General features: G+C 41.9%; 1 protein-coding gene across 1 annotated transcript in view; it reads left to right on the top strand.

Annotated features, from left to right (window-relative positions):
* Nucleotides 1-23,041, top strand: part of luzp2 (leucine zipper protein 2) — a 402,509-nt gene that overhangs the window by 361,161 nt on the left and 18,307 nt on the right. The window contains exon 10 of the mRNA XM_087996289.1: nucleotides 1,938-2,048. Coding sequence (XP_087852415.1) covers nucleotides 1,938-2,048 — 111 coding nt within the window. The remainder of the gene's footprint in view (nucleotides 1-1,937; nucleotides 2,049-23,041) is intronic.

The following is a 23,041-nucleotide window of genomic DNA, read 5'->3' on the forward strand; positions in this document are numbered from 1 at the left end:
CCATGCATAACCACGTCAATTATGGATTGTTCTAGCCAAGATAGTTCTCTTCATCCTCTTACTAACTCACATGTGAAACTAGACCTATTAACATTTCAATGATTTCCAAGCTGCTTGGTCATTGATGATGTGGAGGTGTTGGACTGGGGTGGACAAATTTTCTAATCACACAACCCCAGGTTATAGTTCAACAGGTTTATTTGGAAGTGCTAGCTTTCGGAGCGCTGCTCCTTCATCAGGCAGCAGGACAGTAAGACACAGAATTTATAGCAAAAGATTACAGTGCCGTGCAACATTTCAGTTATATCCTTAAGTTTAGTGAAATGAGTTTTGTCTCAATCTATCTTTTCCCTGCAAAAATAAGTTGAATTGCCATTCTCTATCTTCGCAACTCACTTCAATAAGACCTGCAATCACCCTATTATTCTTTTAGTTCTTTACAAGGTAGGAACATTGGAATCAGATTCTTTTTTTTTCCACAGTTCTCAAACAACTGTTCCAGTATCTCTGGAAACTACTTATTAATATCCAGAAGAAGATCATTAATTTCTTCCTTCATTTCTTCCCCCTCTAATGCAATCCTTCTGACATAGAAGCTTTCAATCTTTTGCCGGTTTGATGGGCCGAATGGCTGCCTTCCAAGCTGGATATTGTAATTCTATATATACCACCACTTGTGGTTAATTAAATAACAAGTAAACCTGCAACATTTGTGAAATTCATGATTTTCATGCTGTTATAATGATTTCCAGGGCAGGTTGAAATTTGGTATTGATAGCTTTGAACAACAAGATTAGCAGGCAGGTAGTAGTATGCAGGTACTATTTTCCCTAGGAATTAACGTATCCATGTAATGCCATTAATGCAGCAGTATGTGCATGGATTTCTCCCTTACCTACCCTTCCAACTGTATTTCATATAAAGTTAGGTTAGCATATAAGTATTGGTTAGAGAGAAACATCACCTTATCTCCAACATTTTAAATATTAATAATAGCAACCAACTTCATCCAAAGATAACATCCATCCCAAGTCACTTGAACCACAGCCAGCAATATTTCATTTAAACATGCAAATCATGCAGACAGTGTGAGTAAACCAAGTACATCAAGATGAGCGCATTATGCTGAAATTAATTAAATCTACTTTTAATCAACTCCACATAATCGTATGTGCAAACCCCTCACAATGCTCTATTATATTAATGGATATTAGTTTCTGTGTTTCTGTCAACATTTACGTGCAAAAGAAGCATTGACTGGTTTTGGTTATTTTATCTCTAGAGATGTCTGAGGGTAGATAGGCATAATGTGTTGTCGAGCTCAAATATTGGGCTTTAATAGGAATAATCTGTCTTGTGTCTTTGATTATTTGATTGTGTTTCCCTTTACATTTGTCAGGTCAGTAGAAAGGAAGACTGTCGCCCTTTAACCGAAAAAAAAATTACCACACTCCCAGTATCATATTTTGAAACCTGTCAAGTATTTTATTAAAAGGTGACCTATTCAGGAAGATTGTGTGGCAATCAGCAATATTATAATCTGGTCAGAGTTCATGATTTTCAAATTAATATTTCAGGGGTTGAAGATGCATTGGCTACAAGGTTGTAAACATTTTCTCTAGATCTCTCATTAAATGTGAGTTCCATCTCCATGACTATCAATGGAATAAATCAACCCTGATAAGTTACCGTTCTCGTTTTTGTTTATTTTACTGATCCAAAGGAAGTGTTTCCTTACTGATATTTTAGATGTAAAATAGATGGTTATATTTGTTGGCATAGTGAAAAATGCACTAGTGTCTAAGAATAATAAATAAAATGACCTCCTGCCCTCTGTGCAGCTTATTTTAATTTTCTGTCTCCCCAGAAACATTCAAATGATGAAGAAAAGACCATCATTGAATTTGTTTCCTTTTTCTTCTCACCATCTCTTCTAGCTCCCAGATATCTCCCAGATTGAAAATACCAGCTCACCAAGCAAAGGGGTGTTTCCCAATGTGGCCATGAAGAGTGATGATCAAGACTTAATGGACTGCAGCTCTCACAATGTAAGATCAACACAACATAGGATCCAATGTCAATTTGTGATTGGAAACATAATTTAACAGATGACTTTTTTTTAAGTTGCTCACTGAGTAGGCAAATAAGGTATCAGCAATGTGAAATTATTTCTTTCCACCTCAACACTATATGATCTATTCAAGTGCTTATTCTGTGCAGACAGAACTGTGAACTGGGGAGAAAGTGAATCTGTATCAAGTCTATGGATCTGCTTTCAAAGACCTGTAAATAATCTTCAAATGACAACTCTAGGTTGTACACAAAAGGTGAGCTGATTTCAGGTTTGGTGAAAGTGAGGACTGCAGATGCTGGAGATCAGGGTCAAGATTAGAGTGGCACTGGAAATGCACAGCAGGTCAGGCAGCATCCAAGGAGCAGGAAAATCGATGTTTCAGGCAGGAACCCTTCATTCCTGATGAAGGGCTCATGCCCAAAACGTCGATTTTCCTGCTCCCCAGATGCTGCCTGACTGGCTGTGCTTTTCCAGCACCACTCTAATCTTGACTCGATTTCAGGTTTGACCAAGTAAAGATCTATTCACAGAAAGGCAGAATTTCTAAGTGTAGAATAAAGCCATTCAGACCATCATGTCTACTCTGGAACTCCGAGTAAGCATTGCACCCAGTACTAATCATTTACCTTCTCCCCAGTATCCCACACATTCTTCTTTTCCCAATTAACATCTAATTCCCCCTTGACTACCTCAATTGAGCCTGTTTAGAACATAGAACAATACAGCGCAGAACAGGCCCTTCGGCCCTCAATGTTGCGCCGACCTGTAAACTATTCTAAGCTCATCCCCCTACACTATCCCATCCTCATCCTCCACTCTTTCAGACAGTTCATATTCCTTTTGCCTGAAATGTCAACTCTCCTGCTCCACGGATGCTGCCTGACCTTCTGTGCTTGTCTAGCACCACACTTTTTGACTCTGACTCTCCAGCATCTGCAGTCCCCACCTTCTCCTAATTTAAAACATTATCCCAATTCTAACACAGAACCAAACCTTTCTCTCACATTCTGAGTCCAGGCTCTCTTAAGAGAACAACTCTAACAAGCTGATGAGCCAGCAAGCTTGGATAAAGAATATACAACTGGATACTATGGTAGGTGAATTAATGTTCTCCAGACAGGAGGTCTGATAGGTCAAACAATCTGTCATCAGCTCTCCCATTGTTTATATTATCAATAAACAAAAAGTGAGGGGTGGGGCAGGTTTCTTGCAATGTAAGATCTCTTTGAGACATAATAAGAAATACTTTGCAAAAAAACCTGCTGCAACATAAGCCACTTTGGTTCTCACAAGCTGCCTCAGTTTTGTAATAGATTTGATTGCTTTGTCCATGTTGTGGGAGCTGTGATCATTTCCTGCTGACTGTTCAAGGCATGAACAGTGGAGTGCCTACAGACTGTACAAAATCAGGAGCTACAGACACAAAGAGGAAAATGACACATTGTCTGTCTTGCTTCCACTGTGTGATCTGTAGGCCATTACTTTACATTTGTAAATGTCAACCAAAGCCATGTCATTTGCCTCAAAGCAATTAGCATAAAATACTCATCTGTCAATGATGGAATCATCGACTGAAATCTCACTTGTAGGCATCTTGTTCATCTCTCCTCACCTATAAGTAGCATAAAATGAAATAAAATAAGGTGCTTAGGTATGATTGTGCATAACAACGTCGTGACAAATCAGCGCATAAGTGAAGGCTGCAGGACTGTAAGATGTAGGAGCAAAAGTAGGCCATTTAGCCCAACAAAAGCTTCCCCCTCCTCTTTTGGGAGGTGATGACCGAGTGGTATTATCATGATGCTATCAATCCAGAGACCCATAATATGCTGTGGAGATCTGGTTTTGAACCTGTCATGGTGCCTAATGGAATTTGAATTTAGAGCATGGATTGCAACAGTTCAAGAGGTCAGCTCCCCACCAATGTTTCAAGGGCAACCAGGGACAGGTTGAAAGTGCCAACACAAATGGACAGGGTGGTAAAGAAGGCGTATGGCATGCTTGCCTTCATTGGTTGGGTCATTGAGGATAAAAGTTGGTCAAGACAAGTTGATAAGTAGTTGGCAACTACTTATGTAGTAGCTATATAAGACTTCAGTTAGGCCACATTTAGACTATTATGTGCAGTTCTCATTGTCAAACTATAGGAAGGAGCTCGAGGCTTTAGAGAGGAAGCAAAAGAGGTTTACCAAAATGTTGTCTGCATTGAAGTATTTTAGCTTAAGGAGTGGTTGGACAAACCTGGATTTGCTGAGTTTTCGCTCGAGTATTGGAGGTTGATGGGGGACCTGATAGAAATGTATAAAATTTTGAGATGTATGCATAGGCTGGATAGTCAGTTTATTTTCCCAATGTGGAAATGTCAGATATGAAAGGCCATAGTTTTAAGATAAAAGTGGGAAAGTTTAAAGGAGCTTTGTGAGATATGTTTTTTACGCAAAGGGTGTCAGATGTCAGGAACATGCTTGGGGAAAGTGAGGACTGCAGATGCTGGAGATCAGAGTCGAGAGTGTGTGCTGGAAAAGCACAGCAGATCAGGCAGCATCTGACAAGCAGGAAAATCGACGTTTTGGGCATAGGCCCTTCATCAGGAATCCTTCAGGTATGCCTAATTAAGAGCTTATGCCCGAAATGTTGATTCTTCTGCTCCTTGGAAACTGCCTGACCTGCTGTGCTTTTCCAGCACCACACTCTCAGCCAGGAACACGCTGCTGGGGAAGTGGTAGAAACAGATATAAAAACATAATTTAAGAAGCATTTTGATAGACACATGAAAAGGCAGAGAATAGAGGTATAAATACCATGTGTAGGCAGATGGGATTAGTTTAGAATAGCATCATGGTTAGCACAGACACAGTAGGCTGAAGGGCCTGTTCCTGTGCTGTACTGTTCTATATTGTATTTATTGTGTGAATATCTCTTTTTTTTCTTACTGCACTTGGTTCTTTTGCAACTCACTTTATATCCAACCCCTCTGTTATTGTAACTTTTACAAGTGTGAACAAGTTAGTATACGTGCACAGCAAGTAATCAGGAAAGCTAATAGTAAGATATAGTTTATTGTGAGGGGAGTTGAATGCAAGAGCAGGGAGGTTATGTTTTAGTTATAGAGAGCTTTTGTGAGATTGTAACTGGGGTGCAGTGTCAACGTACTTGCAGAAGGATGTTGATGCATCAGAAGTACTGGAATGAACAGATTGCCTTATGAGGAAAGATTAGGCCTGTATCCTCTGGAGTTTAGAAGAGTTAGAGGAGACTTATTAAAAGGTACAAAATCTTGAGAGGACTTAATTAGTTGAAGGCTGAAAGGATGTGGCCTCTTGTGGGAGAAACTACATGAGGGGTCACAGTTTAAAAATAAGGGACTGCACTTTTAAACAGAAATGAGAAAACATGTTTTTTCTCTCAGAATCTTTGGAATTCCCTTTCTCAAAAGGCAGTAGATGCTGAATCTTTAAGTATTTTTTAGGCAGAGATAGATTCTTGATTACCAAATGGATGAAAGACTATCACAATATGCAGGTTTCGAGCTGAAGCTAAAATCAGATCAGCCGTGAGCTTATTGTATGACAGAGTAGGCTGGAAGGGCCAAGTGACCTCCTCTTGTTCCTTGTTTAGATGTTTCTATGTTCAAAAAATGCTAGCCAACTCAATTCAATTAAAAAACAAATTTAATGAGATTGTAGCTGATCTGTTAAACTTCAATTCCATTATCCTGCATTTCCCCTCAGCACTTGATTCCCTTCATGATTAAATATCTGTCTATCTAAACCTTGGGCAGAATTCAGGTGACACCAGGTTAGAGTCCGACAGCTTTATTTGAAATCACAAGCTTTCAGAGCGCTGATCTTTTGGCAGGTGAATGTTACTCGATGAAGGAGCAGTGCTCCGCAAGCTTGTGATTTTAAGTAAACCTGTCAAAGTCTAACCTGGTGTTCTCTGAATTCTGACCTTGTCCACCACAGTCCAATACTAGCACCTTCACTTCATATCTAAATCCTGACTATGCATCCTGTACAGCCCCCTGTGGTAAAGAAGTCTACAGATTGACTGATCTCTGAGAGAATAAATTCCTCCTCAACTGGGAGACACCTTATTGTAAAATTATACCCTTGAGCCTCAGACTATCCAATAAAGGGAAACAACCTCTTTGCATCTATCCTGTGGAGGGGTGCACTGCCAAATCAGTTTTTAAAAATAAATCCGTGTTTTCCAGTGGGATTTGGACTGTTATTAATGCTTCTATTCAGAACTATTAATACCTCTGCCCCTTCAAATAATTTAGCTGCCTATCTTCCTACCTGCCAATCAAATTAGCCATCTTTACACTGCAAAATAAGATCAGAGTTCTAGAGCTAGTATCAGAACAATGGAATCCATGCCAGAACAGAACAGTCACAATTGTGGGAAATGAAACCACTTTCTGAGTGAGTATTCCAGAAACATATCTTTCTTTGTGTCATTGAACAGCATCCAGAGGGATCACACCATTAAAGATGGAATCTGATCACCTTTAAAATGAAGAATGCTATGAAATTATCTCTTTGTAAATAAAAAGAACTAACCTTTGTGCAGTTGTTTAGCAATGTACATGCAAGCTACATTTTCAGAAAAGCTCTTGACAACGTATTTAATTGTGGGCATAAGTAATAAAATAGATTGAACAATTACAAATAAATGCAGTCTATGTAATGAACTCTAGCACAATATTTACAAATGTACACGGTCGTAAAAGAATTACAGTTTGATCTGCAAGCATTTATTCAGAACAGGAATAATATGTAGGCTGTTCTACAAGCATAATTTATCTGCATGCTTTGTGGTAAATACTGACATGCACATAAAAGCTTCTCAGTTTTACTATAGTTGGCAATAATTGTAAGTGGTTTCAAATAGATCCTTGCATCAAATTGTCTTTCTTTCCAAAAAAAAATGTTCATCCTGGCTGTCATATTTCTGTGTAACTTCCAACATCTTAAAAAATGTAATTATTGCACTCCCCAGCACTTGTCTTGATCATAAGGAAGAAAGCAATAATTTTCTTCATTCTTTTAATAGATTTTGTTTTACAGATACCTGATGGTACTTTCAATGTATTCCTGTTTATTCGTTGTGCACTCAGTACTGGCATTTAATTTGTGAGTCATGTGTAAAGACTTTGCAGTATGGCTCTGTAAATTAGGCATAAAGTTCATGACCACATTACATTCACTCTGTTAGTCCCCTAACTGTGTACAGTGTGCTAAGTTTCAACACGGATCTAAGTTGCAATTTCCCCCCAACATCCATTGTGGTTATTCTCTGCTTTAAATTACCTTAAATTTGCCTCTCCTGTAGTGTTACCAAGAATTTAATCCTAACCGCTTTACATTTATTTTTCCTTATACTCCATGAAATAACTGCACAGAGTGTCAGTATCCCATTAACAAGTCACCTTTTTCTACACATGCACAGTACATGGGCTCTGTCCAATCAGCTCAGAGCCAGTCCCTAGACAAGGGAGATTCTCGGATTCTCCTGTTCAATTCCGTCAGCCAGAGCTCCCTGATGAGCCCAGGTTAACAACCCCAACTGTGGATCTCATAGTCACTGAGATCCACCTGGCCCTTGTTCCAATCACTGCACTCCCCGAGCTAACATTCCTACTTCGAGCCTCAATCGAGTTGCAACTAGTTCAATATGTGATCAGTCTTGTCTTCTTCTGGTCAAGCATTTGGTCTATGTTGCTTCAGCCCCCTTAAGCCTCGTACCCTTTAGTCCTCTGTGATACGTCCACTGTTCACTCATTATCCTCTTTTTTGCACCATTAGCAACTGCTATTGCAGAGGCCCTGACCCTACGTTTTGCAACACCCCTTTGAGTTTCCTCTGCCCTTGTCATTTCCTGCTTTTAGAAGGTTTACAGGAATTTATTTTTATTTATTCATTCTCGTGATGAAGGCGTTGCTGGCTAAGTAGCATTGATTGCACATCCCTAATTGCCCAGAGGGCAGTTATGGGTCAACCACATTGTTATGGATCTGAAGTCACATGTAGGCCAGACCAGGTACAGATGGCAGTGTCCTTCCCTAAAGGACTTTAGTGAACCAGATAGGTTTTTCCAACAATCAACAATGGATTCATGGTCAAAATTAGACTCTTTAATTCCAGTTATTTTTTTTAAAATTCATATTCCACCATCAGCCGCGGCAGCATTCAAAGCTAGGTCTCCAGAAGATTACCGGTGTTTCTGGATTAGCAGTCCAGGGATAATACCACTAGGCCTTGCCTCCCCATATATCCTTCTCACACCTCCAAACAACATTCTGTCTGTTCTTCCTTTTCCCCACCCTGTGACTCTCATCAGTCTGAAAGGTACTCTGCAGATACAGTTTGGCCTTGTTACTTGGTTCTCATTGAGACTTATCCATTGTGTGGGTTTGACATTGAAGTACCACATTTTTAAAATTAACGTACAGGATGTCGGCATCACTGGCCAGGCCAGCATTGATTGCCAATCCCTAATTGCCCAGAGGAAAGTTAAGAGTCAACTAGGTCTGGAGTCACATGTAGGCCAGACCAGGTAAGTGCATCAGTTTCCCATTAATGAACTTGATGGGTTTTCTTGGTCACCATTGGACACCATTACTTCCAGATTGTAATTGAATTCAAATTCCACCATCTGCTGTGGCTGGATTGGAACTCCGGTCTCGAGAATATTACCAGGATAAGTAGTCTAGCAGTAATACCACTAGGCAATTACCTCACCATACTGGTTTAATACATTAAGCACTGGTACATCTTATCAGAAAACACTAGAATTTTTATTTTCAAGTCATTCATAGGGTGTGAGCGTTATTGGCTGGGGCAGCTTTTAATGTCAGCTTAGGTATCTTAAGAACTTGCCTCTTGAACTGCTGCAGTCTACTTGGTGTTGATGGAAGTATAATGCCATTAAGGAAGAAATTTCAGGATTTTGACCCAGCAACACTGAGGAATGGTGATACATCTCCAAGTTGGGATGGTGAGTGATTTGCAGGGGCACTTGAAAGTGTTCACATGTATCTGCTGCCCTTGTCTTTTGAATACCTGGGGATGGGTTTGGAAGGTGCTGTTTCAGGAGCCTCTATCCATATTTCAATGTAGTCTAAAACTTCATTGGGTGAGTAGATTAGATTCCCTACAGTGCGGAAACAGGCCTTTCAGCCCAACAAGTCCACATCGACCCTCCGAAGAGTAACCCACCCAGACCCATTTCCCTCGGACTAATGCACCTTAACACTATGAGCAATTTAGCACGGCCAATTCACCTGGCCTGCACATCTTTGTGATTGTGGGAGGAAACCGGAGGAAACCCACGCAGACACTGGGAGAACGTGCAAATTCCACACAGATAGTCGCCCGAGGCTAGAATCGAACCCGGGACCCTGGTGCTGTGAGGCAGCAGTGCTAACCACTGAGCCACTGTGCCGCCCAAGTAGTTTTACAATTGTAGCTTGATTCCAGCTGGTCAAGTGAAATAAGTTAATGGAAACTCCTATTTTCTTCAAAACTCCGTTGAGTACATTTGCCTAATCAAGTACTGAACATCAATTTGGAGAAAATCTTCGGATTAGTGAATAAGATTAGTGAACAGCTTGATCGTAAAATGAATAATCTTGGTTGGAAGAATAGCTGTCTTACAGAAGTATGTTTTGTAGAACCTCTCGTATGGAAGAGCTTTGATGTAGACTTTGAGCTAACAAGGTAAATCTCCCTAGTCTTTGTCACTCTCCAGGGAAAATTGCAGGCATGCAAAAGCTCATCTTACTTTTTCACAATAAAACTGCTTGAATCAAAATTATGTAAAATGCTTTTAGAACTTTCATGAAATATCATGTAGCTTTGGAGAACGAATCACAGTTCAATTGAGGTTCTGAGGAGACATTTCAGCTCGGGGAGCATGAACGAACAATCAACAAAGCTCCTCGGATTAGATTTTTTGGCAGCAGTGGAGGAGAGGCAAAGGTGATAATTTAAAATGGAGAAAAGTTAGAATAGATGTAGGGAGGAAATTGCAGCTGAGGCCCAGGTTAAAGCTCACAGCATTACCCACCGTGAGGAAATAACAGCATGAGTATAATGTGGTTATAAACTTCGTACCTAATTTACAGAACCACAACAGTAAGGTCATTATGTATGACTCAAGAATTTAATGCCAACTCTGAAAGCACAAAGAACAAGTAAAAATAGATTGAAAGCACAGTCAGATATCTGCAATACAAAATCTAAAAGAATAAATAAAATTATTGCTTTTGTCTTTATGATCTCAAAAAATGACAAAGAGAAAAAGCCTCTGCATTGAGTAAGCTACGAAAAGAGTTGAGAACAAAGTCCTTATATAAAGACAAGGACCATTTGACTGGTAATTCAATAACAATGGATAATGGGAAGTGTGGTCCTGAGTGTGCTGATATGATAAGCTTCTTTCCATACAATACAGGGGAAGAATTAGGCCATTCAGCCCACTGACCCTGCTGCACCATTCGATCATGGCTGACATGTTTCTCATCCCCATCTTTCTGCATTCTCTCTGCAACCCTTGATCTGCTAGCTAATCCAGACCCGATCTATCTCTGCCTCAAAGACGCTCAATGACTTGACCTCCACAGCCTTTCTGTGGCAATGGTTCCACAGATTTGCCACCCTCCGACTGGAGAAATTCCTCCTCATCTCAGTTCTAAAGGATCCTTCCTCCACTCTGAGGCTGTGCCCTCTGGTCCTAGTCTTTCCTACTGATGGGAACATCTTCTCCACATCCATTTTATCCGGGCTCTCAGTATTCTGTAAATTTTACTGAGTTCCATTGAGGTTTGTAGCTGCAGATTGCAACAATAGAAGAATATTTTGTGTAACCTCTCTCTCTCTCACTGAGGAAGCTTGAAATGTTAGCCTCTTGTATGACTGACAGTGATCCCGCAGAGATGAGCCTATAAAGGATTCGGAGGGAGCTAAGAGGGAAGGGGAATTTGATTAAGCAAAATACAACCAAAAAGTATAGTGATCAAGAGTGGGACAATTAGAATGGAAGAACATCAAGATAAGGTAATATTCAATGAGGGCTAACTGGGCAGCACAATGTCTCAGTGGTTAGTGCTGCTGCTTCACAGTGCCAGGGACTCTGGTTTGATTCCAGCCTTGTCTGTAGAATTTGTATGTTCTCCCCGTGTCTGTGTGGGTTTCTGCTGGGTGCTCCCACAGTCCAAAGATATGCAGGTTAGGTGGATTGGTCGTGCTAGATTATCCATGGTGTGTAGGGAAATGTAGACTTTTTGGAGGGTGCAGACTTAATGGGCTGAATGGCCTCTTTCCTTACTGTAGGAATTCTGTGATTCTAAGAGGGCAATCATGAGGGTAGGCTGATAGAGAGTGGGAAATTGAGAGGGAGGGCATTCAAGGAGATGATGATTAGAAAAGAGATACCAGGTATCTGTGACTGAGTGTGGGGTCACAGTGAAGTCAGAAAGAGCAGTCTTGCATTTCCTGGTTCCATGTTTAAATAAGTAAAAAATACTAACATTTTAAACTTGCTGTTTTGGTGATGTCTTGTTGCTTATTGCCTACTTGGCTTTCCTGAGCACTTTACACTGTCTCAGTACTGTCAGTAGGATTAACCCAACTAAAAATAACTGGTTTTTAATTGTCTGAACCACTGATGACGTTCTCATTTCTGTTCTGTTTTCAGTGTTTGGTTTAATGTAAATTAACATATCTCAAGCAGAGTACGTATTGAAAAGGGACATTTAAAGGGCAGATATTTTATGAAATTGGATAGAACACAAAATCAACTCATCCCAATCTGCATATTATTTTTAGTGAAGGCGATGACCTGACTCTCTCACTGAACAGAAGAGATTGATTTATAATGAACTAACCATTGTGTTTATAATTGTTGCACTGATCTTTCAACTCTGTATTCTGAACTGGTGTGTCAGGAGAAAGGAAATGCTATCAATAATTAGAACCAGATTTCAAGAGCAAAGAGAGTGTAAAAATAATTCGGACGATAAAAATGTGCAGTTTTCTCACTTTAGAACATAGAACATAGAACAATACAGCACAGAACAGGCCCTTCGGCCTACGATGTTGCATCATGAGTTTGTTTCAAAGTATTTCACACCCAGGGATTTTTTTTTTTGGATTGTAGTCATTGTTGTAACATGGAAAGCACGGTAGGCAATCTTGTGCACAGCAAGATCCCAAGACCAGTACTGTGAATGAATGACCAGATAGGGTAGGTGCTAATTGAGAAATAAATGTTGACCAGGTAAACTCTGCTGCTCCTCTCCAAATTATGCTGTGAAATATTTTATGATCCCCTTCATCATAGTTTTAACATTGCACTTGTTAGTCAGTATCCCCAACAGTGCAACACACTCTCAATATTGCATTGTAGTGTATCTGGCAGGAGTATCTGGCTGGAACTCATAGCCATCTGACTTGAAGGGAGCATCTTTAACACGTATCATTTCCTGAATATTCTATCATATATATATAAGCATCACTGTCAGAATTACTTAAATCCTGCAAACTAATCAATCTGGTTACAGATCAATATACTTTTTTAAATTCAGTCAGGGGATGTGGGCATCATCATGTACCAGCATTTATTGCCCATCCCCAGTTGCCCTTGAGAAGGTGATGGTGAGCTGACTACTTGGATCGCTGTTAGGGAGGGAATTCCAGAACTTTGACCCAGCGATAGTGAATGGCGATATATTTCCAAGTCAGGACGGAAAGTGGCTTAGACAGGAATTTGCAACTGGTGATGTTCCCATGTCTGTGCTGCCCTTGCCCGCCTCGATGATAGTGGGCTGTGGATTTGAAAAGATGCATCTAAGAACCTTCGGTGAATCTCTACAGTGCATCTTGTATCAAAGTACAACAAGGAATAGTACTTTTTTAAAAAACATGAAGGCCATTTTAACTAATTAATCCAGGAAAATAATATTGTGCACCTTAAAGAAGTTTATAAAATCATAAGGGGTATTCAGAGGGTTAGTGATAGGTATCTTTTCCTTAGGATGGGGGATTTCAAGGCTCATGGCACATTTTTAAGGTGAGATGAGAGAGATTTTAAAAAGTCACCAAGGGTAACTTTCTTACACAGAGGGTGGTTCACGCATGGAATGAACTTCCTGAGAAAGTTGGGCACAATTACAACATTTAAAAGATATTTTGGATAAGTACATGAATCGGGAATGTTTGGAGGGATATGATCCAAGCACCTGGAGGTGGGACTAATTTAGTTTGGGATTATGTTGGGTACAGACTGGATAGACCAAAGGGTCTGTTTCTGTGCTGTATGGCTCTATGATGCTATCACTTTGTGTTTATATCACCACTTACCTACAAAATACAAAAGAGGAGAGGTGATGAACTAAGTAACCAAAACATTTCAGTAAGATCTGGCTTTTATGTTTTGGACATGACATGCAGCACTACAGTCAGTGTTCTGAGTCTGGATTGACAAAACTCATTCAGTGAGCACCGAGAAGTCTGACCATCACTCCTGAGAGGCAGCAATCTTATCAGGTCACTTGTCAACATTTTGACAAGATCTTTTCATGGTCACTAGTTCAGATAAAATAAGAAAAGAGTTATGTTGTTGAATCTAATGCCCATCGAAACTCCTTTGGCTGCGATTACAATGTCAGCTACTCAGGATGAGCAGAAGAAATTTTCCCCCAGCATTAAGACTAAAATCGAGTCTCTTGGGTTTGCAGCTGCTTGACTGCTGGAACGCATTGTTTATAGCGATGCTGCTTTCCTTCAAAAAGAAAAGTTTCATGAAATAACATTCAAAGAGTGAATGCAGATGTGGTCGGCAGATAATGTAGGAATTCAAAGTTTGTGAGAAGATTTGTAGCTCGGGTGCTCGTTTTTGATTAGATTAGATTACTTACAGTGTGGAAACAGGCCCTTCGGCCCAACAAGTCCACACCGCCCCGCCGAAGCGCCACCCACCCATACCCCTACATTTACCCCTTACGTAACACTACGGGCAATTTAGCATGGCCAATTCACCTGACCTGCACATCTTTGGACTGTGGGAGGAAACCGGAGCACCCGGAGGAAACCCACGCAGACACGGGGAGAACGTGCAAACTCCACACAGTCAGTCGCCTGAGGCGGGAATTGAACCCGGATCTCAGGCGCTGCGAGGCAGCAGTGCTAACCACTGTGCCACCGTGCCGCCCACAATGTTGTTGTGGTTCTGTTCACCGAGCTGGGAATGTGTGTTGCAGACATTTCGTCCCCTGTCTAGGTGACATCCTCAGTGCTTGGGAGCCTCCTGTTCATATCTATTGACAAAACTCTAGCCAGAGAAACAATAGCCAACCTACTGGACATACAGAACAGACAACAAGACGGGGAACCTATCAACAAAGACTGCATACTCAAATTACTGGGCCTGTGCCTCACAACACACTTCACATTCAACAACCAAATATATGAACAAATCAATGGCACACCCATGGGCTCACCCATCTCTGGACTCATAGCAAAAGTGGTAATGCAAAGATTAGAACAAACAGTCTTACCGCAAATTCAACCCAAACTCTGGGTCAGATATGTGGATGACACCTTTGTAATCAACAAAAAAACACAGAAATAGAGAACACACATGGAATCATCAATGCCACACTCACAGGAATCCGATTCACTAGAGAGGAAGAAAAGGACAACCAACTCCCATTCCTAGACGTGATAGCACAGAGAACACCGAACGGAGAATTCACCACAAAGGTATACAGGAAAGGCACACACACAGACCAAGTCCTGAACTATGAAAGCAACCACCCCAACACACACAAAAGAAGTTGCATCAAGACACTGTTCAAAAGGGCTGAAAATGTGTTGCTGGAAAAGCGCAGTAGGTCAGGCAGCATCCAAGGAGCAGGAGAATTGACGTTTCGGGCATGAGCCCTTCTTCAGGAATCCTGAAGAAGGGCTCATGCCCGGAACGTCGATTCTCCTGCTCCTTGGATGCTGCCTGACCTGCTGCGCTTTTCCAGCAACACATTTTCAGCTCTAATCTCCAGCATCTGCAGACCTCACTTTCTCCTCGGCCATTCAAAAGGGCCACAAGACACTGCAGTACACCAGAACTTCAAAAAGAGGAAGAAGAACACCTCTACAATGTATTCGCCAAAAACGGATACCCGCGCAATTTCATCAACAGATGCCTAAGGGAAAGACAACAGAACGAGGACATGCCGCAACCCAAAGGACTAGCCACACTACCATACATGAAGAGCATTTCCGAACTGACAGCCAGACTACTGCGACCACTAGGACTCATAATAGCACACAAACCAACAGCCACTCTCAGACAACAACTCACCAGAATGAAGGACCCGATACCCAGCATGAGCAAAACCAATGTAGTGTACAAAATCCCATGCAAGGACTGCACAAAACACTACATAGGACAAACAGGAAGACAGCTAACGATCCGCATCCATGAACATCAACTAGCCACGAAACAACACGACCAGCTATCCTTAGTAGCCACACACGCAGATGACAAGCAACATGAATTCAACTGGGACAACACTACTATTATAGGACAAGCCAAACAGAGAACAGCCAGGGAATTCCTAGAGGCATGGCACTCATCCACAGATTCAATCAATAAGCACATCGACCTGGACACAATATACCGACCACTGCAACGGACAGCTGGAACTGACAACCGGAAGCGGCAGATTCAAACCACTATAAATGCCGGAGGAAACATCAGAGAAGTGCTTCACAGGAGGCTCCCAAGCACTGAGGATGTCACCTAGACAGGGGACGAAACGTCTGCAACACAAATTCCCAGCTCGGCGAACAGAACCACAACAATGTAGGAATCTGTACTGAAAACAAAAAGATGCTGGAGATCACAGCGGGTCACTCAGTATCCATGGAGAGAGAGCAAGCTAACATTTAGAGTCTGGATGTCTCTTCATCAAAGCTGACGTGAAGTGTAGGGGGGAAGCATTTATGTAATTGGGGGTATCGCGGGGAAGGGTTTGGTGTGCTGAGGGAGAAAGGGTATGATAGTTCAGATTAACTGGTCAGAATGTGAGAGTGGCAGAACAATGGTATGTCCACCCATTGACTGGAAAGAACAGACAGGCCCACTGGAGTGGAGAGAGAGGAGAGAGGACATGGTGATAGAGAATGTAACAGGTGAAGCTAAAAGAGATGGAAGGAATGGGGTTAGGTTCACAATCTGAAGGTGTTGAACTCAATACTAAATCCAAAAGTTTGTAAAGTGCCTAATGTGGAGATGAGATGTTGTTCCTCCAGTTTGCCTGTGATTCGCTTACTCTGAACTATCAACACCCTTTCTCCCTCAGCAACCACCCCCACCCCCACCCCACCTCCAACTCCCATCCCTCCACACTTCACAGCAGCTCTGATGAAGAATCATCTAGCCTGGAAATGTTAGCTTGCTCGCTCTCTGTGGCTGCTGACTGACCCGCTGTGATCTCCAGCATTTGTTTCAGTTCTGGTAAAGATAAGCTGTAGCTATAAGATTTGATCAAGATGATATAATTTAGCCCAATTTCTAAGCGCTAAGCAGGCTGGTAAATATTCAACTTGTCCCCAACATTTTACAAATACCTGACTTGACACTCTAGTTTGATAGCTGGGTTCAATGGGTATCTAAAATTAAACACAGATCTGTAGATTCTGAAGGTTTAGAAGAAATTGCTGGTGCATCTCAGCAGGTCTGGCAGCATCAGTGGACAGTGAACATTTTGACTCTTCTTCAGAGTTGGATTTGACTCTGTTTTCTCTACACAGATGCTGCCAGATCTGCTGAGTTTCTCCAGCAATTTACACTCAATGGATGTCTACTCTACCAAATCTTAAACACATCCAACAATTCCAGTTAGCATTACAAAGAAAGATGGATTAAATTCAATTGATGTTGATAGCCACTTCACTATCTTCCGCCCACAGCCTCTGCCACCTAGAAAGGCAAAAATAGCAGGTGCATAAGAATGCCACCACATGCATATTCCTCTCTGACCCATTCACCATTCTTACTGAGAACTGTATTGCTGTCACTTAAATGTCACTTGGCCAAGATATTTGGCCCCTCTTGCTTCTGTACGAGCATCACACATACTGCAGTAGTTCCAGAGGGCACCTTGGCACCATCTTCTGAAGGGCAATTAGGGATGGATAAGAATCACTTATCTTGTCAGAGGCCCTCATAAAAGGATAAACAAAAAAAAAAAAACCTGTTTTCAAGATGTTAGTGTCATAGAGGCATTTGCTTCTCGCAATATGAGACATGAATCTGGACCGAAAGATTTAATTATTTTCTGACATTACAATCACCTTTGAGGAGTCATTATCGAGGCATCAAGTCCTAGAGATCTATAGCAGAGGGAAAAAAGCCCTTCGGCCCATTGAGCCTCTGCTGGTAATAAACAAATACCTAACTATTCTAATCCCATTTTCCAGTACTTGGCACATAACCAAGAAAGAAAGGTTCACTAATGTGAGAGTCATACAGATGTACCGCTTGGAAACAGACCATTCGGTCCAACCCGTCCATGCCGACCAGATATCCCAACCCAATCTAGTCCCATCTGCCAGCACCCGGCCCATATCCCTCCAAACCCTTCCTATTCATATACCCATCCAAATGCCTCTTAAATGTTGCAATTGTACCAGCCTCCACCACATCCTGTGACAGCTCATTCCATACACGTACCACCCTCTGCGTGAAAAAGTTGCCCCTTAGGTTTCTTTTATATCTTTCCCCTCTCACCCTAAACCTATGTCCTCTAGTTCTGGACTCCCCAACGCCAGAGAAAAGACTTTGCCTATTTATCCTAACTATGCCCCTCATAATTTTGTAAACCTCTATAAGGTCACCCATCAGCCTCTGACGCTCCAGGGAAAACAGCCCCAGCCTGTTCAGCCTCTCCCTGTAGCTCAGATCCTCCAACCCTGGCAACATCCTTGTAAATCTTTTCTGAACCCTTTCAAGTTTCATAACGTCTTTCCGATAGGAAGGAGACCAGAAATGCACGCAACATTCCAACAGTAGCCTAACCAATGTCCTGTACAGCCGCAACGTGACCTCCCAAGTCCTGTACTCAATACTCTGACCAATAAAGGAAAGCATACCAAATGCCTTCTTCACTATCGTATCTACCTGCGACTCCACTTTCAAGGAGCTATGAACCTGGACTCCAAGGTCTCTTTGTTCAGCAACACTCCCTAGGACCTTACTATTAAGTGTATAGGTCCTGCTAAGATTTGCTTTCCCAAAATACAGCACCATGCATTTATCTGAATTAAACTCCATCTGCCAATTCTCAGCCCATTGGCCCATCTGGTCCAGATCCTGTTGTAATCTGAGGTAACCCTCTTCGCTGTCCACTACACCTCCAATTTTGGTGTCATCCACAATCTTACTAACTGTACCTCTTATGCTCACATCCAAATCATTTATGTAAATGACGAAAAGTAGAGGGCCCAGCACCGATCCTTGTGGCACTCCACTGGTCACAGGCCTCCAGTCTGAAAAGCAACTCTACACCACCACCCTCTGTCTTCTACCTTTGAGCCAGTTCTGTATCCAGGTGGCTAGTTCTCCCTGTACTCCATGAAATCTAACCTTGCTAATCAGTCTCCCATGGGGAACCTTGTCGAATGCCTTACTGAAGTCCATGTAGATCACATCTACTGCTCTGCACTCATCAATCTTCTTTGTTACTTCAAAAAACTCAATCAAGTTTGTGAGAAATGATTTCCCATGCACAAAGCCATGTTGACTATCCTGAATCAGTCCTTTCGGGAAGGAAACTACCACCCTTATCTGGTCTGGCCTACATGTGACTCCTGACCCACAGCATTATGGACTCTGAACTGCCCTCTGAGATGAGCATTAAATGTCAGCTAGCAATTCCCTCATCCAGTGAATGAACTTTTAAAACAAAGCACTGTGTGTCGTGGCAATGTTGACAGTGTTCCTGAAATATTTCCACAATTATCAATTATCACGTCTCATTTTAAATGCTTTCTCCTCTGTGATGATCTCCAGAGAGACCATTAGCATTTAAAAAGAAATTTGAAGTCCCCATTATTAACTGAAATAAATTATGCCAGATGGTTTTTATGTTTCAAGCAAAATCTTTGACTGTGCCAGAGTTAAACAAAGCAACCTTTGTTCATTTTATACAATTTTCCATAAATCCTTGTGTTTTTAAGCCCAAAAATCTGAACGGACTGCTTCCCATTCTGTGTATTAATTACACTCAAGAATTCCCCTGTATTTTCAATGCTCTGGCTGGTCAGTGCACTCCACCAGCAGCAAAAGAAAGATGATGGTTCTCAGGATTCACTTTAATTCTCCTTAGTGATGCTGTGTTCTCCAAGGTATGAAATTACCTGGGATCCTTACACCAGCATTCCAGGTAATCCTCAAACTCACCCTACCCACCTCAGAACTTATGCATAGAGACTCAAGCATGAGCCTTTGCAGTCTTCCAGCTTAGGCCTACAGCTCCTGGCTGATTATTCTGTTCAATTTCCAATTACTATAGCTCCAAAGACAAAGATACCTGTGTCTGGGAGAAAACGCGTAGGGAAAAGCAACGCACCAGCACACTGCATCTCCAGAGCGATGTTGTACATACTTTCAGGTCAGAAGGGTTTGCCACGGATATCCACATGGATTCCAATTATGCCAATCTCCTTGTAGGGTGCAAGGAACATTCCTTCTTACAATCCTATTCCGGCCCCCACCCATAACTCTCTTTCTCCGGTATTTCATCCTTCTCTCTCTCATCCGCAATTAGACATGTTTACAATTTTGCTTTTAATTTACATCCTGCTCTCATCTCAACCTGGTCCATCTCTGACTCATTTCTTCCCATCCTCAATGTCTCTGTTTCTATTTCTGAGGGTAGGCTGGCCTCTGATATCCACTACACAACCACCTTTGGAGCAGTGCTCCGAAAGCTAGTGCTTCCACATAAACATGTTGGACTATAACCTGGTGTTGTGTGATTTTTAACTTTGTCCATCCTAGTCCAACACCGGCTCCTCCAAGTCATGGCGACCATCTCTCACAGTTACCGTGACTATGCATTCTGCGAAGACTCTATTCCATCCTCCCAGTTCCTCTGGCTCCATTGTGATGATGCCAGCTTCGACAAGGGAGCATCCAAAATGTCCATCTTCTTCCTCACCAAGGACTTCCAAGCACCATAGTTGAAGGGTCCTCAGCCGGGTCCGACTCATCTCCCGCATTTCAGCCCTCACGCCTTCTCTTCACTCTCACAGCAGCAATAGGATACCTTTTGTCCTCACCTGCAGTCCCTCTAGCATCCAGGGGAGCGTTAACCACCATTTCCCCCACCTCCAAAAAGATGTCAACACCAGACACATATTCTGCTGTCTTCTCTTGTCCACCTTCCAGGGACTGTTCCCTCCAGGACACCTTGATCCACTCCTCCTTCACTGTGAACACCCCATGTCACCTTTCCCTGCAATTACAGAAAGTTTAACACCCGTCCATTGTCTCCTCCTTCCTCAGTATCCAAGGGTTTATCTACACTTCAATTAGTCTAGTCTACTGCATGCACTGCTCACAGTGTGGTCTCCTCTACATCAGGGAAATGTAGCGTAGACTGGGTGACCACTTCACAGGATATCTATGTTCTGATTATAAAAAAGACCCTGAGTTTCCATTGGCCTGCCACTTTAATACCCCACCCTGTTCCCTGGCCAACACCTCTGTCTCAGGCTTGCTGCAGTGCTCCAGCGAAGCTTAGCACAAGCTGGAAGGACTGCGCCTCATTTTCCGCTTGGAAACTCTACATCACCAGGGACCCAGGTTTGATTCCAGTCTTGGGTGGCTGACTGAGTGGAGTTTGCACATTCTCCCTGTCTGTGTGGGTTTCTCTGGATGCCCTGGATTCCTCCAAAGATGTGCAGTTTAGCTGGATTGGCCATGCTCAATTGCTTTGTAGTGTCCAGGGATGTGTAGGTTGAGTAGATTAGCCATGGGACATGCAGGGTTGTGGGGATAGGGTGGGGGATGGGTCTAGGCGAGATGTTGTGTGAAGACTTGATGGGCCAAATGTCCTTTTCCACACTGTTGAGATTCTATGAAAACTTGCTGACTGGACAGTTAAGTGACAAATGAACATTAACAATGATTAATGTAAGATGAAGCAGTTTTGTACAAAACTATGAAAAGCACATAAATTTTAAAAATGGGATAAAACAAAAAGAACCAGAGCCAATGTAAACAGAGAAGGAAGGAAAGGGAAGAAGGCATCCATTTTGGTAGGAGTAATAGTAAAATGGACAATTCCTTGGACGGTAAAAAGCTGCAGCATGGTGCTGTGCAGAGGCACCTGGGTGTCCTTGTGCATGACTCACAGAAGGTTGGTATGCAGGTAAAACAGGTCATTGAGAAGGCTAATGGAATTTTGTCCTTCATTGCTAAATGGATTGAGTTTTAAAGCAGATGTAATGTTGCAGCTGTACAAGGTGCTAGTGAGGCCACATCTGGAGGAGTGCATGCAGATATGGTCTCCTTACTTGAGAAAGAATGTACTGGCACTAGAGGCGGTGCAGAGGAGGTTCACCAGGTTGATTCTGGAATTGACTTATGAGGAGATGCTGAGTAAACTGGGATTATATTCATAGGAATTTAGAAGAAGGAGGGTTGACCTTACAGAAACATATAAAATTATGAAGGGAATAGATAAGATAGACACAGAGAGGATATTTCCATTGGTGGGTGAAACTCGGACAAGGGGGCATAGCCTCAAGATTAGAGGGAGCAGATTTAGGACTGAATTGATAAGGAGCCTCTTCACCCAGAGGGTTGTGAATCCACGGAATTTCCTGCCCAATGAAGTAGTTGGCGCCTCTTTAGTAAATATTTTTAAAGCTAAGAAAGTTTTTTTTGAACAGTAAAAAAATTAAGGGATACGGTGAGAGCAAGGGTATGTGGATATGAGTCCACGAAACGATCAGCCATAGCCTTATTGAATGGTGGAGCAGGCTCATAGTGCTAAATGGTCTACTCCTGCTCCTTGCTCTTATATTAATATCCTGTAATCAAGATCCACCACTTCATGGGGTGTTCTGCACTGTGTAACCAAAGACCTGTGTGTTGAGAGAGAGTCTATCCAGTCACATGAAGACCTGTGGTACAAACGTCTGATACTGAGTAGCCCTCATGTTTGAGGGACAGACACGGACATATAACAAATTATTATAAGCAGCATCACAGTTGAGATGCTTACAGTACATTGGGATTTTATTTCATAATTCAAAAGTGACAAATACTTAGATCAAACATGCATGCCAAAGTTAGTTCAAAATGTGCACATGATCCTATTCGGGATGCATTTTAGAGAATGGTGCACAATTCTGGTTTGCCCAGAATTGTGCACCATTCTCTAAAATGCATCCCGAATAGGATCATGGTTTGCCCAGAATTGTTGGAGAAAGTGCAGAAAGGATTCAACAGGGATTTGGGAAAGATTAAACATCTGTGCAAATCTGAAAGGAGCAATTGAAGACTGTAGCTGATACAGTCAGGTGAGATCTGACGCAGTTTGGCTTGTTTGGACACTACCTTAAATTGCTGGAATAATGATTATTGTAAGGATTGATTTTATTTTAATAGGAATATGAACCAGTAAAAGGAAAGTTGGATTATTGATTTTTATACGTAAATCGAAGGAAAGTGAAACTGTACAGTAAAATTGATTGGATACTTTTGATACTTTCAAAACCTTCTGTTTTCAGGTCTCCTGCCTCATTTTATTTTTTGATGTGGAGGTGCCAGTGTTGGATAAAGTCAGAGGTCACAATGATACCAGGTTACAGTCCAACAGATTTATTTGAAATCACAAGCTTTTGGACTCCAGCCCCTTTGTCAGGTGATGTCAGATAAACCTGTTGG

The sequence above is a fragment of the Chiloscyllium plagiosum genome, unplaced genomic scaffold (genome assembly GCF_037043375.1).
Source record: "Chiloscyllium plagiosum isolate Xiang-an unplaced genomic scaffold, Cpla_swu_hap1 HiC_scaffold_18, whole genome shotgun sequence".
NCBI lineage: Eukaryota > Metazoa > Chordata > Chondrichthyes > Orectolobiformes > Hemiscylliidae > Chiloscyllium > Chiloscyllium plagiosum.